At 52.5% G+C, this 13,342-nt stretch overlaps 1 protein-coding gene across 31 annotated transcripts in view; it reads right to left on the bottom strand.

Annotated features, from left to right (window-relative positions):
* Positions 1 to 13,342, bottom strand: part of PPP6R2 (protein phosphatase 6 regulatory subunit 2) — a 77,235-nt gene that overhangs the window by 23,089 nt on the left and 40,804 nt on the right. For 12 of the 31 annotated variants that reach the window (XR_002733545.3, XM_023221644.3, XM_023221649.3 and 9 more), the window contains 7 exons: positions 11,427 to 11,564; positions 9,645 to 9,710; positions 6,536 to 6,648; positions 6,053 to 6,169; positions 5,786 to 5,842; positions 3,173 to 3,299; positions 1,957 to 2,109 (listed from right to left, as the gene is read on the bottom strand). Coding sequence is in view for 30 of the 31 variants with exons in the window: in XM_023221644.3 (XP_023077412.1) it covers positions 1,957 to 2,109; positions 3,173 to 3,299; positions 5,786 to 5,842; positions 6,053 to 6,169; positions 6,536 to 6,648; positions 9,645 to 9,710; positions 11,427 to 11,564 (771 nt within the window). In the remaining variant the exon portion in view is untranslated. The remainder of the gene's footprint in view (positions 1 to 1,956; positions 2,110 to 3,172; positions 3,300 to 5,785; positions 5,843 to 6,052; positions 6,170 to 6,535; positions 6,649 to 9,644; positions 9,711 to 11,426; positions 11,565 to 13,342) is intronic. The other 19 variants (XM_023221657.3, XM_023221660.3, XM_023221646.3 and 16 more) reach the window with 3 other exon arrangements.

Here is a 13,342-nt window from a genome sequence, read left to right as displayed (position 1 = left end):
CCACACAGAGACACCGTTCCACACGCACCACACGGAGACACCGTTCCACATCCACTTCAGATGAGTATCACCAGAAGAAGGAAGACAAGTGTCGGCGGGATGAGGGTGAGGATGTGGAGAAAGGGGAGCCTTTGCTGACAGGAGGATAAAATGGTGCAGCCACTGTGGAAAGGTCTGGCCTCAAAAATTAACCATGGAATTGTCACATGACCTGGCTTCGTAGGTATTTATCCAAAAGAACTGAAAGTAAGGACTCAAACAAGTATTTGTACACCCACATATACAGCAGCCTTATTCTCAACAGCCAAGGCTGGAAGCAACCCAGCTGCCCACTGATGGATGCATGGATAGAACGTGGGCCCCCCACACAGTAATTATTCAACCTTAAAAAGGAAGGAAATCTGCACACACACTACAATACTGAATGGGCCTCGGGCACACAATGCTGAGTGAAGTCAGTCAGTCACAAACAGATAATACTTTACGATTCCACTCATAAACTATACCTAGAACAGTCAAAGTCAGAGACAAAGAGAAAGGTGGTTTGCCAGAGGCTGTGGAGAGGGAGAATGAATGGGGAGTTAGTGTTTAACAGAGAGAGAGTGTCTGTTTGGAAAAATGAAAAACTTCTAGATATGGATAATGGTAATGCTGTACAAGATGGTGAATGCACTGAGTTACACACCTTAAAATAGTTAAAACAGCCAAGTTTATGTTATGATATTTTACCACAGTAAATATAAAAGACAGGAAGAAAGTGGAAGAGAGAATTCTTTTAAAGAGGGAGAAGGGGCCGGGCACAGTGACTCATGCCTGTAATCTCAGCACTTTGGGAGGCGAAGGTGGGTGGCTCATGAGGTCAGGAGTTTGAGACCATCCTGGCCAACATAGTGAAACCCTGTCTCTACTAAAAATACAAAAAAAATTAGCTGGGCGTGGTGGCGCGTGCCAGTAATCCCAGCTAGTCCAGAGGCTAAGGCAGGAAAATCGCTTGAACCCAGAAGGCAGAGACTGCAGTGAGCCGAGGTCGCGCCACTGCACTCCAGCCTGGCGGTAGAGCGAGACTGTGTCAAAAAAAAAAAAAAAAAAAAAAGAAGAGGGAAAAGGAAAGCAGGTCTTTTGTAATTGCTTCCCTGAAGCAGCCTGGGATCTCACAGCCAAAGCAGTGCCCCAGAACTTCTACATGCTGACAGAACTTCTGAGCCAGACGGCACTTCCAGCCCAGTTCTGAGGCCGGCTCATCCTGGGACTAAGATTGCAGGGAGATTCCAGCAGAGCCCCAGAGCCAGGCAGAAGAGGGGAGGCTGTGTCTGCCGACAGGACCCACTAGGGCAGTGCCCCTTGCCCTCAGGGGAGCAGCCCCGTGCTCTCTGCAGAGGAGCCTGCTGCCCACAGCCAGGGCTGCTCACTGGCACTGCCCGCCAGCACCGCCTGCCCTTTCCTCTCCCCAGACACCTGGAGCATCATGCAAGCCGTCTGCAGGATGGAGAAGCACTGCCCGCTGGCTTTGACAAAAACTGCCAGGTTGACCTTCGATTGTGGAAGATGGAAGCTTCTCTTTTAGCACATTTTATACTAAATAACCACCGTGTAAGTTCTACGTTGCTCAGTCAGAACATGAGAAAGGAGGTAGACATGTCACTCCATTCCGTCAAACAGGGTTAGCAATCCGCCTTCTGCTTTCAGGGCAATTCTACAGTAGACTTGTCACTTCCCGTGAGCCTACAGCTGAGACACACCTCACTGTTGCTCTGTGCCCCACCAGAGACCTGTGGTCCAGCCTTGGGACTTGGGACTGGAACCTCCCCTTGGCAGAGCTTTGTCCAAATGCTGGGGCCCCACTCTGCGGCTCCCGACAAGTCCACAGCCTCACAGACACGCAGCGGGGCTAAGGGCCACTTACCAGCAGTAAGTCCATGGTGTTGAGACACGCAGCGGGGCTGAGGGCCCACTTACCAGCAGTAAGTCCATGGTGTTGAGCCGGCAGAGCTCCTGGTTGATGCTGGGCGTGTTTGTGTGCAGCAGTGCTGCCATGAGGCGGGCGCCATGCAGACGGGCATTCCCCAGGGGCTCCTCCAGCACACCAATGGTGGTCAGGATCGCTTTCTTCTGCAAACACAGAAGGCACCACCAAGTTAGGCCCTGTGAGCAATGAGGCCACTGCTGGGGTCTCTGGGACCCAGCCTAGGGTGGTGAAGTACATGGTGGGGGTTCCTCAGGGGGGGCTGCCTGCCAGAAGAAATGAAGGGATCAGTGGGGTGAAGAGGCTGCTGCTCCCCTCAGGGCCTCAGAGAGTGCTCCCAGGATGCTCACGGGCACTCCAGTCTGAGCCTGTGGGGCCAGAGAGCCGTGCACCTCAGGGGGTGAGATGTCCAAGATGGGGCCAGTGGCACCAGTCTGAGGCCAGAGCCTTTGGCATGATGCCTCACTGAGGATGCCCAGTGGGGCTCCCTCTGCGGACACGACCTCAGAACACCAAGTTAACAAGTGTCCCGTGAACACACTTTGGGGAGACGGACGGAAATGCCTCCTCAGATGGGCCATAGGCCTTCTCTGCTCCCCCACACTCAGCACAACGCGTCTGCCTTCTCTTCACTGAAGGATCCAGGCTGACAACACAGAATCCCAGCCCCCCCAGGGCTCGCCAGTGGGGCAGGTGGATCTTACCAAGGTGGTGTGTAGGTAAGGAGGGCGCTACGCAGCGGGGCAGGAGGGTTGTGTCTGGGGAGGGTGAGATGGGATGGGCAGTTGCCTGGCTGGCAGTCTGAGCCGGGAGGAGCCTTTGTGTGCTTCACCCTCCTCAACATGACCCACGCACTGCCCAGTGCTGCTGAGCGGGGCAAAGGGCCTCCCCTGCCACCCCCTGGTCCCCTCTCTCAGGAGCCGAGCATCCCTTAGCTAGGTGCCCTCAACTTGGAGGCCAGGCCTATGGTGACCTCCGGGTCAGTTGCAGAGGCAGAGAAGAGCATTTGCAGATCTGGGAGAGCAGTCCTGAAAATGTGTTTTGGCACCTACCCAGTGCTTCTCAAGTGGGGGTGTGGGAACGGCTGTCTTAGAACACATTCACTCCACACTCTGCTTCCTATGGGACAAGCTGTGGGTTCTCCTCCCTGCAAATCAACCTCCCCTGCGACGCCTCCAAAGGCACTCAGCAGTCGCCACGGCCATTTACCTTGGGCGGGTTGAGCAGGAGCTGGTGGAAGTCCTTCAGCCGAGGCTCGATGCCGTGTAGTACACTGCTGCTGACAGTGTATGACCTTTCCAGTCCCTGAGAAAAGGAGTCCACCAAGCCCTCTGTCCTGTGGATGAGGAAAGCAGATGGAGACCGGGGACACCAGGGCCCTGTCCAACCTCACCAGCAACTCAGTGCACCCTCTTCTTCCAGAAAGAGCCCTCTTAACGTTCCCAAAAATAAATCCTAGAGGAATGCAGCTACCCAAGGTCTGCACACGTGATCTGGTGACTGGTACAGGTAGAAGAGAAAGGCACTAAAGACCCTCAGGAAGATGCTTGCTTGTGACATCCGAGAATATGGAGGCAAGGGAAGTGATGCAGGACTCACTGCCCCCAGCACCAGTGGGGGTGCTGCTCCGTCCTCCTGCTTTGAAAACCTTCACTGCTATCCTGTATCTTTCACACTGTTCCTGTGTGGACCTTTTTTTTTTTTCTTTTAGCTGGAGTCTCACTCCATCGCCCAGGCTGGAGTGCAATGGTGCAATCTCAGTTCACTGCAACCTCCACCTCTTGGGTTCAAGCGATTCTCCTGCCTCAGCCTCCCGAGTAGCTGGGACTACAGGCATGGACCACCACATCCGGCTAATTTTTGTATTTTTAGTAGAGACAGGATTTCGCCATGTTGGCCAGGCTGGTCTCGATCACCTGATCTCAGGTGATCGCCCGCCCTGGCCTCCCAAAGTGCTGGGATTACAAGTGTGAGCCACCATGCCCAGCCCCTGTGGTGTTTTTAAGCAAGTCTTCTGAGATATTTATTTCAACACTCTTTCCAGTTGTAAAAATAATACATAATCACTTATTTTTTAAAGTAATAAGCAAAATAATTTTAAAAATCAGAGAGCGAGGTGCAGTGGCTCACACCTATAATCCCAGCACTTTGCAAGGGACAGGCGGGAGGATGGCTTGAGCTTAGGACTCTGAGGCCGCACTGAGATATGATCGTGCCACCACACTCCCACCTGGGTGACAGAGCAAGACACCGTCCGAAAATCATCATCATCAGCAGCACAAGAATCAAAGAGAAACAGCTGGCTTATCTCTGTTTTCCTGATTTTTACACAGTCCCCTCCATCACATGTAGGGTTGAGCCTGGGCCTCAGAAGTGGCTCAGCTTTCCTGGGTTTATGAAGATTAAAATATCAATATTCCACTTGCCTAACTAGAGAAAAACGGTAACATTTCAACACTATTTTTGGTTAATAAACTAACAAATAAGTATTAGGTAGCACGAGAGAGAGAGACAGAGAGACAGACAGTCCTAACAACCTCACTACCAGGGTTAAGTCAATTTCTTGTCATTTTCTTATTGTTCCTTTTTCTTTCACTTTAAAAAAGCACAGGCTATCAGTGTTGGGGGCTGAATTACATTCTCCCCAGAATGCGGAAATGAGGGAGCTACAGTCACCTTGGGAGAGTCAGACATCGTCGCATGTGATGGACTGGTGACGACGGAACTGTCCTGGAGATATCAGGTTCCCGCTGGCACGTGGGGACCCTGAATCCACAGATGGGGTTCCAGGGCCAGGGGCAGGCCAGGAGGGGAAGTGCCCAGACAACACTGACATGGCCCTTTCGAGACACACCCATAGGATCTCCTGGGCATCTGGCAGGCCAGCCACACCCCCGTCCCAGTGCCTCCCTCACAGACTCTCCACTCGACTGTCTTTCCACGTGCGCCTCATGGGCGTCCTCCTTGGAGTTTCAACTGCTTGAACGGCTTTGGCAGTGCCCAGCCTTCCATGACCTGAGGGCCTTCTAGGCCACACTGTGATCCAGAGAAACAGTTTCAAACACTTCCTGAAATTTCTACCTGGGGTCAGAGAAGGGTGTCCAGCACCTATCCTCAAACAAATTCAACTTTCACCTGAACTCCCTTCCACTGCTGACTCCTCTGTCTCTGCCTACTCACTGTCGTGCCTCCACAGGCCTCCAACAGCTGCAGCTGAGGAGAGCGGTGTGGGGTCACAGCAAAGGAGCTCCTCCAAGCAAGCTCCTCTCCTCTGCCACATGTTGCCCCACGCTTGTGTCCACACTGGGACCCCCTCACTGCCTCATCCCAGGTGCTGTCTCTGACAGATGCGGCCTCTCAGGGAAAACATCCCTGACTGCGAGGCTCCACCCACCAGCCCCATGTGGGTCCCTTCTCGTGAGCCCTGAGACACAGGGTGCATGTCTACGGCACTTGCCACTCTGCATCACCCTGGCTGTCCACACGCTGGCCTCCTGTGCCAGATGGGAGCAATTAAAGGGAAGGGGCTGTGTCTCAGGTCTCTGACTCCTCGGGCCTGTGTTACTGCACAGTGGGTACAGAAATGACACCTGATGAATGAGAAAGTGCAATGGAGGACAGTCGCCTGGGAACCAAGTGCTAATGCCACAGCCCCACCCTGTGAGGGCCAGTGTCTACCTGGAAGATAAACACATATATATATAACTGTGCGTCACAGTGGAAATCCTGCCCCCCCCCCCCCCCCCACACACACACCCACACACACACAGGAGCTGTGGGGACTTGTCAGAACAGTCCTTGGGGAAAACCTGCCAACCACACCTGTTCCACACATGTCGACATATGCATCGCCAACTGGCCACGACGAGCAGCTTCAGGCTGGAGAGGGAGCACCAGTGATGATGAGGGTCCAAGGGGACTTGGCCGCAGCCATAAAGTCAAGCCTTTAACAAGGGAAATCTATCTGTGTTATTACTTGCATAATCAAAAATTAAAAACACAAATGACATAATCCAGACTGTTCATGTGGGCTGCCAATCACCGAAGCACCAAGTTCAGCTCCATACGATTTCTCCTCCTGAGACTCACCCAACCCGCCTGGTTTCCAGCAAGGTGAGTAACACCTGAGTCCCGCTGACGAGGCAACTCTCTGTACGGTCTCCATCAAACATGTTCTTCAGAAGCTGCTCCACACAGTCCTGCCTGCTGGACACACACAGAGGTCACTGCCTGGCAGAGCAGACACACACACGAAGGATGCAAGGATGCTCCTTGCTCCCCGTGGAGGACCCCAGCAAAACCCTAAACCTGCTCAGGCTCAAGGCCAGGCGCCAGGGTCCTCAGGACACTCCTGCTGCTGCTGGCCCACTCTCTAGACCCACCAGGTGACTCCTCTGGAGACCCCTCCCTCTGGAAATAGGCCCCAAGTTAACATGGGCTCTGAACCTGGGGTTCATTCGAATGTGAATCAGAGGAGGTGGCAGCATGTCCTGGTGCTCAGAGCAAGGCTCAGAGATGTCCCCATGACCCAGAAAGGGAGGCCCACCAGCACCACGGCCCACCAGCACTCACGACTCCAGCGCTGTGAGGAGGGGGTCTGGCTCCAGAGCCTCTTGCAGCTGACTGCCCTGGTCTCTGCCCAGCCTAACTATGTCACAGAGAGTCTGAGAAGCATTTGACTGCCTCTGAAAAGACAAGGGAAACACAGAGCCCCTCAGTATGGAGAAGAAACAGCAGGACCAGCCCTGGTGGGCACACAGGGCATAAGTCCTCTTACTTCTCTGGCAGATGCTAGACTTCTGTTGTTATTCAATACCATCGTCATGTTCAAATTCTCTTTCTTTTCTTTCTCTCTCTCTCTCTTTTTCAGATGTGGGACTTTTGTCCAGGCGCAATGGCTCTGGCCTGTAATCCCAGCACTTTGGGAGGCCAAGGCGGGCAGATCATCAGGTCAGGAGATCAAGACCATCCTGGCTAACACAGTGAAATGCCATCTCTACTAAAAATACAAAAAATTAGCCGGGCGTGGTGGCAGGCTCCTGTAGTCCCAGCTACTCAGGAGGCTGAGGCAGGAGAATGGCGTGAACCCAGGCGGTGGAGCCTGCAGTGAGCCAAGATTGCGCCAGTACACTCCAGCCTGGGCGACAGAGCGAGACTCCGTCTCCAAAAAAAAAAAAAAGGCGTGGGACTTTCTCTAAACCAGTTTTCTACAAAGATTCCAGACAACAGCTTCATTTCAAAGAAGCCCGAGTAGGCCGGGCGCGGTGGCTCACGCCTGTAATCCCAGCACTTTGGGAGGCCGAGGCGGGCGGATCACAAGGTCAGGAGATCGAGACCATCTGGCTAACATGGTGAAACCCCGTCTCTACTAAAAATACAAAAAATTAGCCGGGCGAGGTGGCGGGCGCCTGTAGTCCCAGCTACTAGGGAGGCTGAGGCAGGAGAATGGCGTGAACCCGGGAGGCGGAGCTTGCAGTGGGCCGAGATCGCGCCACTGCACTCCAGCCTGGTGGACAGAGTGAGACTCCATCTCAAAAACAAAAAAACAAAAAAAAAAACAAAGAAGCCCGAGTATGCCTTTTCTGTCGTCAAAATGTAGATCTGGTTGTTTTTCTTTTTTTTAAGCTGCACTGAACTATCTTTAGGAATTCAGAACAGACCTAACAATGGTCAGATATGCAATGCAGATACTGGGCTATACCTGTGATCCACGTTTTGAAATACACTGAATATGTGGCCATGTTATTGATACTGTATTTTAAATGTGGTAATAAGTAGCTGCTGTTATTCAGAATCAGTCCTGTAAGCTGATGAAAACAGGGAAGTTGCTACCAAGAAAACAGAGGACTCAACTTTTCTAGGGAAACATTAACACACAATCCCTGATGGGAACCTGCCCCTGCTGACAATGCAGGGGTTGTTCTCTAGGGAAGACAAATGTGATTCAGAGAGAAACACAACCCCTGACTCCTTGCAGCACTGGTTCACATGCTGTGGGAAGACTGAGGGGAAGCAAACACTCACAGGAGTATTTTAGGGAGAAAACAAAGCAGCCAGATTAGCTCTGAGGTCTGCCTTTGGGACCCAGGACAGGCCATCAGTCCACAACACCCACATGCATGGGTGGACTCTGGTTCTCAGGCAGGGTGGTCTCCTTGCTTCCTACAGACGCCAGCATGGCCTCTCCCATCTGTCTGATCAGCCCTGTGGGCTAATGGAGAACAAAGTAGGGTGACTGGCCAGGCAGCGGTGAAGGCCTCAGACATGAGTCAGCACCACTGTTTTCCAATTTGCCAGGGACGCGTGGTTGTATGTACAGATAGATACGTGTAATGCTAGGAAAAGGTCTGCTGGGATATACCCCAAACTCTCAACAGGGATCACCACAGGGAGCCCCATTGTCACCTTAGGTGCTTCCAGGGTGGGTGGCTTCTAGGGGGCTCCTAACAATCCCCTCCTGGAGTTCATGCCCCTACAGCCCCCATCTCTTTTAGTGTGGGCTGGACCCAGCCACCCAGCTCTAATGAGCCAAATACAGTAAGACTGAGGGGAAAGCTCAGCTCCACGTCATGTGCTGCCCTGTGGAGAGGCCCACGTGGTGCAATGACGAGGGTGGCCTCGGCCCACAGCCCTGAGGAACTGGATGCTGCTGAGCCATCTGTGACCATGGAGCTGGCCTCTACCCCAGGGGCGCTCTGAGATGACTGCACTATGAGAGAGAATGAGCAGAAGAGCCACTAAGCCACATTCAGATGCCTGATCCACAGAAACTGATACTGCTACAGGTAAAAATACTTGCCATAAGCAACTACGTGTCAGGGTAATTTGCTATTCAGTCACAGACGACCAATACAATTCTATTAGAATTGTTCTTTTGTTTGTTTGTTGAGACAGAATCTCGCTGTCACCCAGGCTGGAGTGCAGCGGTGCGATCTCGACTCACTGCAAGCTCCCCTTCCCTGGTTCGAGTGATTCTCGTGCCTCAGCCTCCTGAGTGGCTGGGATTATAGGCACCCTCCACTACGCCTAGCTAATTTTTAGTAGAGACAGGGTTTCGCCATGTTGGCCAGGCTGGTCTCAAAACTCATGACCTCAAGTGATCAGCCTGCCTCAGCCTCCCAAAGTGCTGGAATTACAGGCATGAGCCACCGCGCCCGTCCTAGAATTGTTTTTATAATACACATATATTATTTTTCAGTTAAGGAAAAAAAGCCTAGGCCAGGCATGGTGGCTCACTCCTGTAATCACGGCACTTTAGGAGGCTGCAGCAGGAGGATCACTTGAGCTCAGGTGTTTGAGAACAGCCTGAGCAATGTGGTGAGACCTCATCTCTATTTAAACAACAAGAAAACAAGCAAGAGGCCAGGTGTGGTGGCTCACCTGCCTGGGTGAGCAGGAGAATCGCTTGAACCCGAGAGGCGGAGGCTGCAATGAGCCGAGATCGCACCACTGCACTCCAGCCTGGGCAACAAGAGAGAAACTCCACCTCAAAAAAAAAAAAAAAAAAAAAACCAGCCTAGAAGTCAGTGCTTGATTAAAGAGAGAAAAGTACCCAACGGATCCTCATCTTAGGAAAGGGATGACTTGCCCCTCCCTCGCTCCCTTGGCCTGCAGCAGTGGGTGGCCCAGCAGCCACAGGCCTGGGCTAGCATGCACGAAGCTTGGTAAGCAGCACACTCACATCTTCATCCTGGCTCGGGTGGATCAACTCCACAAGCCTCTGGATGACTTTCTCTTCATTCAGCCACTGAAAGAGAAAAAGAGGCCTTTCAGTGTCGCTGCTCAAGTCTAAGTAAACAGCAGGAACCTTTCCCCTTCAGTGCAGCACTGCACCCGTTTTCTAGAATAGAGACTCTGCCTGGCACGTCCCAGACCCAGAAAGAACACAAATAACACACAATGACTGAGTTCTGGGAGGTCCTGGAAGTAGTTGAAAAGATAAGAAGGGGTGACCACCATCCCTCTGTCCTAACGGTGCGCATGTAAGCTCCGTCTTCAGGATTTCTCTCTAAGGACCAGGGTGCAAATAAGCCACATGGGCCACAGCTCAGGAAGCTGCTGGATGCTGAAGCCAGAGAAGCCTCAGCTGTTCCCTGCAGCGCCGGGACCTTCCCAGGACGAGGACGAGGAAACCCACCCTGGCAAGGCCACAGGACACTGTGGGGTCAAGCTCCAGGGCAGCAGGGGCCCAGTGTGAGTGCTGGGGTCCGGCAGGTCTGGGCCACACCCGGCTCCCACACCGCACTGCTGTGCCCTGTGCCTAAATTCCTTATCCCAGAACGGGATGACCTGTCCCCACGTGGCTACTTTGTGAAGTGAATCAAGTAAAGCAGCTAAAAGGCTTCCTGATGGACAGTTCTGCAGGCTTCCCACTGACGGCTATGACCACAGCGAGTACTGATCCTGTGTCCACTGTGCAAAGGTGGGTGACGGTCGATCATTCCCAGTGAGCAGCTGCTCCCTGAGGAAGCATCACTAACCTCAGAGTGCGAGTGACCACCCGGATGAGTCCAGATTCTAGGAGCTAGGAAACAGGCAGAGGGCCTCACAGTTTACTCTATTTTATTTTATTTTATTTATTTATTTATTTATTTTTTTGAGAAGGAGTCTCGCTCTGTGGCCCAGGCTGGAGTGCAGTGGTGCGATCTCAGCTCACTGCAAGCTCCGCCTCACAGGTTCACACCATTCTCCTGCCTCAGCCTCCTGAGTAGCTGGGACTACAGGTGCCGCCACCATGCCCGGCTATTTTTTGTATTTTTAGTAGAGACGGGGTTTCACCGTGTTAGCCAGGATGGTCTCCATCTCCTGACCTCATGACCTGCCCATCTCTGCCTCCCAAAGTGCTGGGATCACAGGCGAGAGCCACCGCGCCCGGCCTCTACTCTATTTTAAATCTCACCACAAACAAAGCTGGCTGAACAGTGAGCGGAAGTGTGTGCGGCATGGATTTCCCGGGCTTCTCTGGGGGCATCCTCCTCTTTTCGGGAACTACAGCACCTGCTCTCACTGACTAAACACCATCAGAACAGACGCATGCGCACTCCAGGGTAAACAACGGGGTCTGCAGGTAACTGCCGTCCACCGGGGATCCCTGGCAGGCACAGGCCTGGACGCAGGGCCAGCACCTCACTGATTTCCTGCTCTAAGCCACGGGGGTGGGCGCTGGCAGGGGAAAAGGAGGCAGGCGAGGTAAGTCCATTTCAGCCTCTTCACAGAGCAGGAGGCTGGAGACTGCAGAGAGCAGGGACCTCTCTGCTCTGCGCTTCTGAGCAAGTTGAGTCAGAACAGTGGAAAAGGTGCAGGCCACAATCCTTGACAAGAACTCCTAACAGCCCCATGGAGAAGTGCACGCTGGGTGAAGAGATGAAGGCCAGGCGCCCTGGTGCTCTGAGCTCCTGCACTTAACCAGCTGGCTTCCTGCAGCACCCCTGCCCTTGAGAATTGGGGGGACTCCCGGACTCACATGCAGGACTTCCTGCCGGAGCCCGACTGGCTCCACACAGCTGACCAGGCGCAGCAGCAGGTCCATAAGCGCTGAGGTGCCAATGTGCTTCAACACCAGGCTGATGAACTTGTCCTTCTTCTTCAAAAATGTAATCACCTGAAATCACACACACCTGAGAGGCAGGCAGGGCTGACCCTGACAACCATGAGACTCTGCCTTCAAAAACTCTCATGGGAAAGTTGAACTGTTAATTATATCAAGCAGAAATAATGGAAAGACCCAGACAAGATTGTAAGAAAACTCTCTCAAGGGACAGGCAGAGAATTCTACCAGGCAGTGGTGTATGTGAGGGCCTGGTAGGGGGAGGCTGTTGCACAGGGACAGCTATGGCTCTGCACTGACAGGACACAGCTGTCCCAGGCGGGGCACCACAGGCTGCGTGAGAAGCTGCCATTCAGTACCTACTGGTTCAGGTTTTTCCAACAGAAACGAATGGTGTAGACAGAGCTGAGCTGAGCTGATGGCCATCGCTGGCAGCCTCAGGCCTAGAACACACACCCACGGAGCACAGAGTGCACAAGATGCCAGCTGCTGACCAAAACCAGTGGGCAGCTGAAGGGGAAAGAAGACTCAGGTTTTAGAAAAGAAAAAGAGGCATTCTGTAGCTGGCTGATGACCAGTGCCAACAAAGTGTAGACAGCTAAGTGTGAGGCCACGGGGAGGCACAGCACCCATCACAGACGCAGTGAACTGTTCAGAGGGTGGATCTGAGGTAACAGTGGAGAGTTGAGGGCTGGGCGTGGTGCAAATTCAGCTCAACTCAGCCTACAGAGATAAGTGTCGGCTATGTCCAGGCTACTGGGCTGGGGGCTTGGGTAGCCCAGCCCTCCACTGGAAACAATGGGAACACAGAGAAGGCCCACCTGGCTGCAGGGCCTCAGTCTCACTCCCCAGTGCTGTGACAAGGAGGGAGAGTAGGGAAAGGATTGGTGGGAAAAGAGAAGGGGAAGAAGGAAGAGGAGGGGCAGGAGGGGTAGGGGAGGAGGAGACGAGGATGGCTCTTCGACAAGGATGATTAAACTACCAGAAAGACTAAGGACAAAACAGAAGGTGCAAATAACAGTATCAATAATGAAACAAGGGACATCACTAAAGATCCTACAGAAATAAAAACTACGATGAGAGGTTTGTAGTTTTTTCGTTTTTTGTTTTTTTTGAGACAGGGTCTCACTCTGTCGCCCAGGCTGGAGTGCAGTGGTGCGATCATAGCTCACTGCAGCCTCCATCTTCTGAGCTCAAGTGACCCTCCCACCTCAGCCTCCCAAAATGCTGTGATAACAGGCAGGAGCCACCACACCTGGTGTACTATGAGAAATTAATAGAAACAATTTTATGCCAGTTTTTGTAAATTTAGAAAAGAAATTTCCTTAAAAAAAGCACTTATCTGACAAGAAACAAAATCAGAATAATTCCAGAACATAATAAAACTCCACAGAATCTAGAATTAATAGGCTCTCTATACAGAGAAGGTTTAATGGCCTTACCAATACATTCTTCCAAACATTTAAGAAAAATAACCCTAGGCTGGGCGTGGTGGCTCACGCCTGTAATCACGGCACTTGTGGGAGGTCAAGGCAGGCGGATCACTTGATCTCAGGAGTTCAAGACCAGCCTGGCCAACGTGGTCTCCACCAACAATGTAAAAATTAGCCAGATGTAGTGGTGGGTGCCTGTTAATCCCAGCTACTCGGGAGGCTGAGGCATGAGAATTGCTTGAACCCAGGAAGCAGAGGCTGCAATGAGCCGAGATCGCACCACTGCACTCCAGCCTGGGGGACAGAGTGAGATTCTACCTCCAAAAAAAGAAAAAAGAACCTCTATTTTTTTTGAGCCCATAATGATCAATGGATCATATTCACATATTCACATCAATA

This window comes from Piliocolobus tephrosceles, chromosome 19 (genome assembly GCF_002776525.5).
Source record: "Piliocolobus tephrosceles isolate RC106 chromosome 19, ASM277652v3, whole genome shotgun sequence".
In the NCBI taxonomy this organism is placed as follows: domain Eukaryota; kingdom Metazoa; phylum Chordata; class Mammalia; order Primates; family Cercopithecidae; genus Piliocolobus; species Piliocolobus tephrosceles.
Note: the sequence above shows the minus strand (reverse complement) of the source record. Positions and strands in the feature narration are given on the sequence as shown.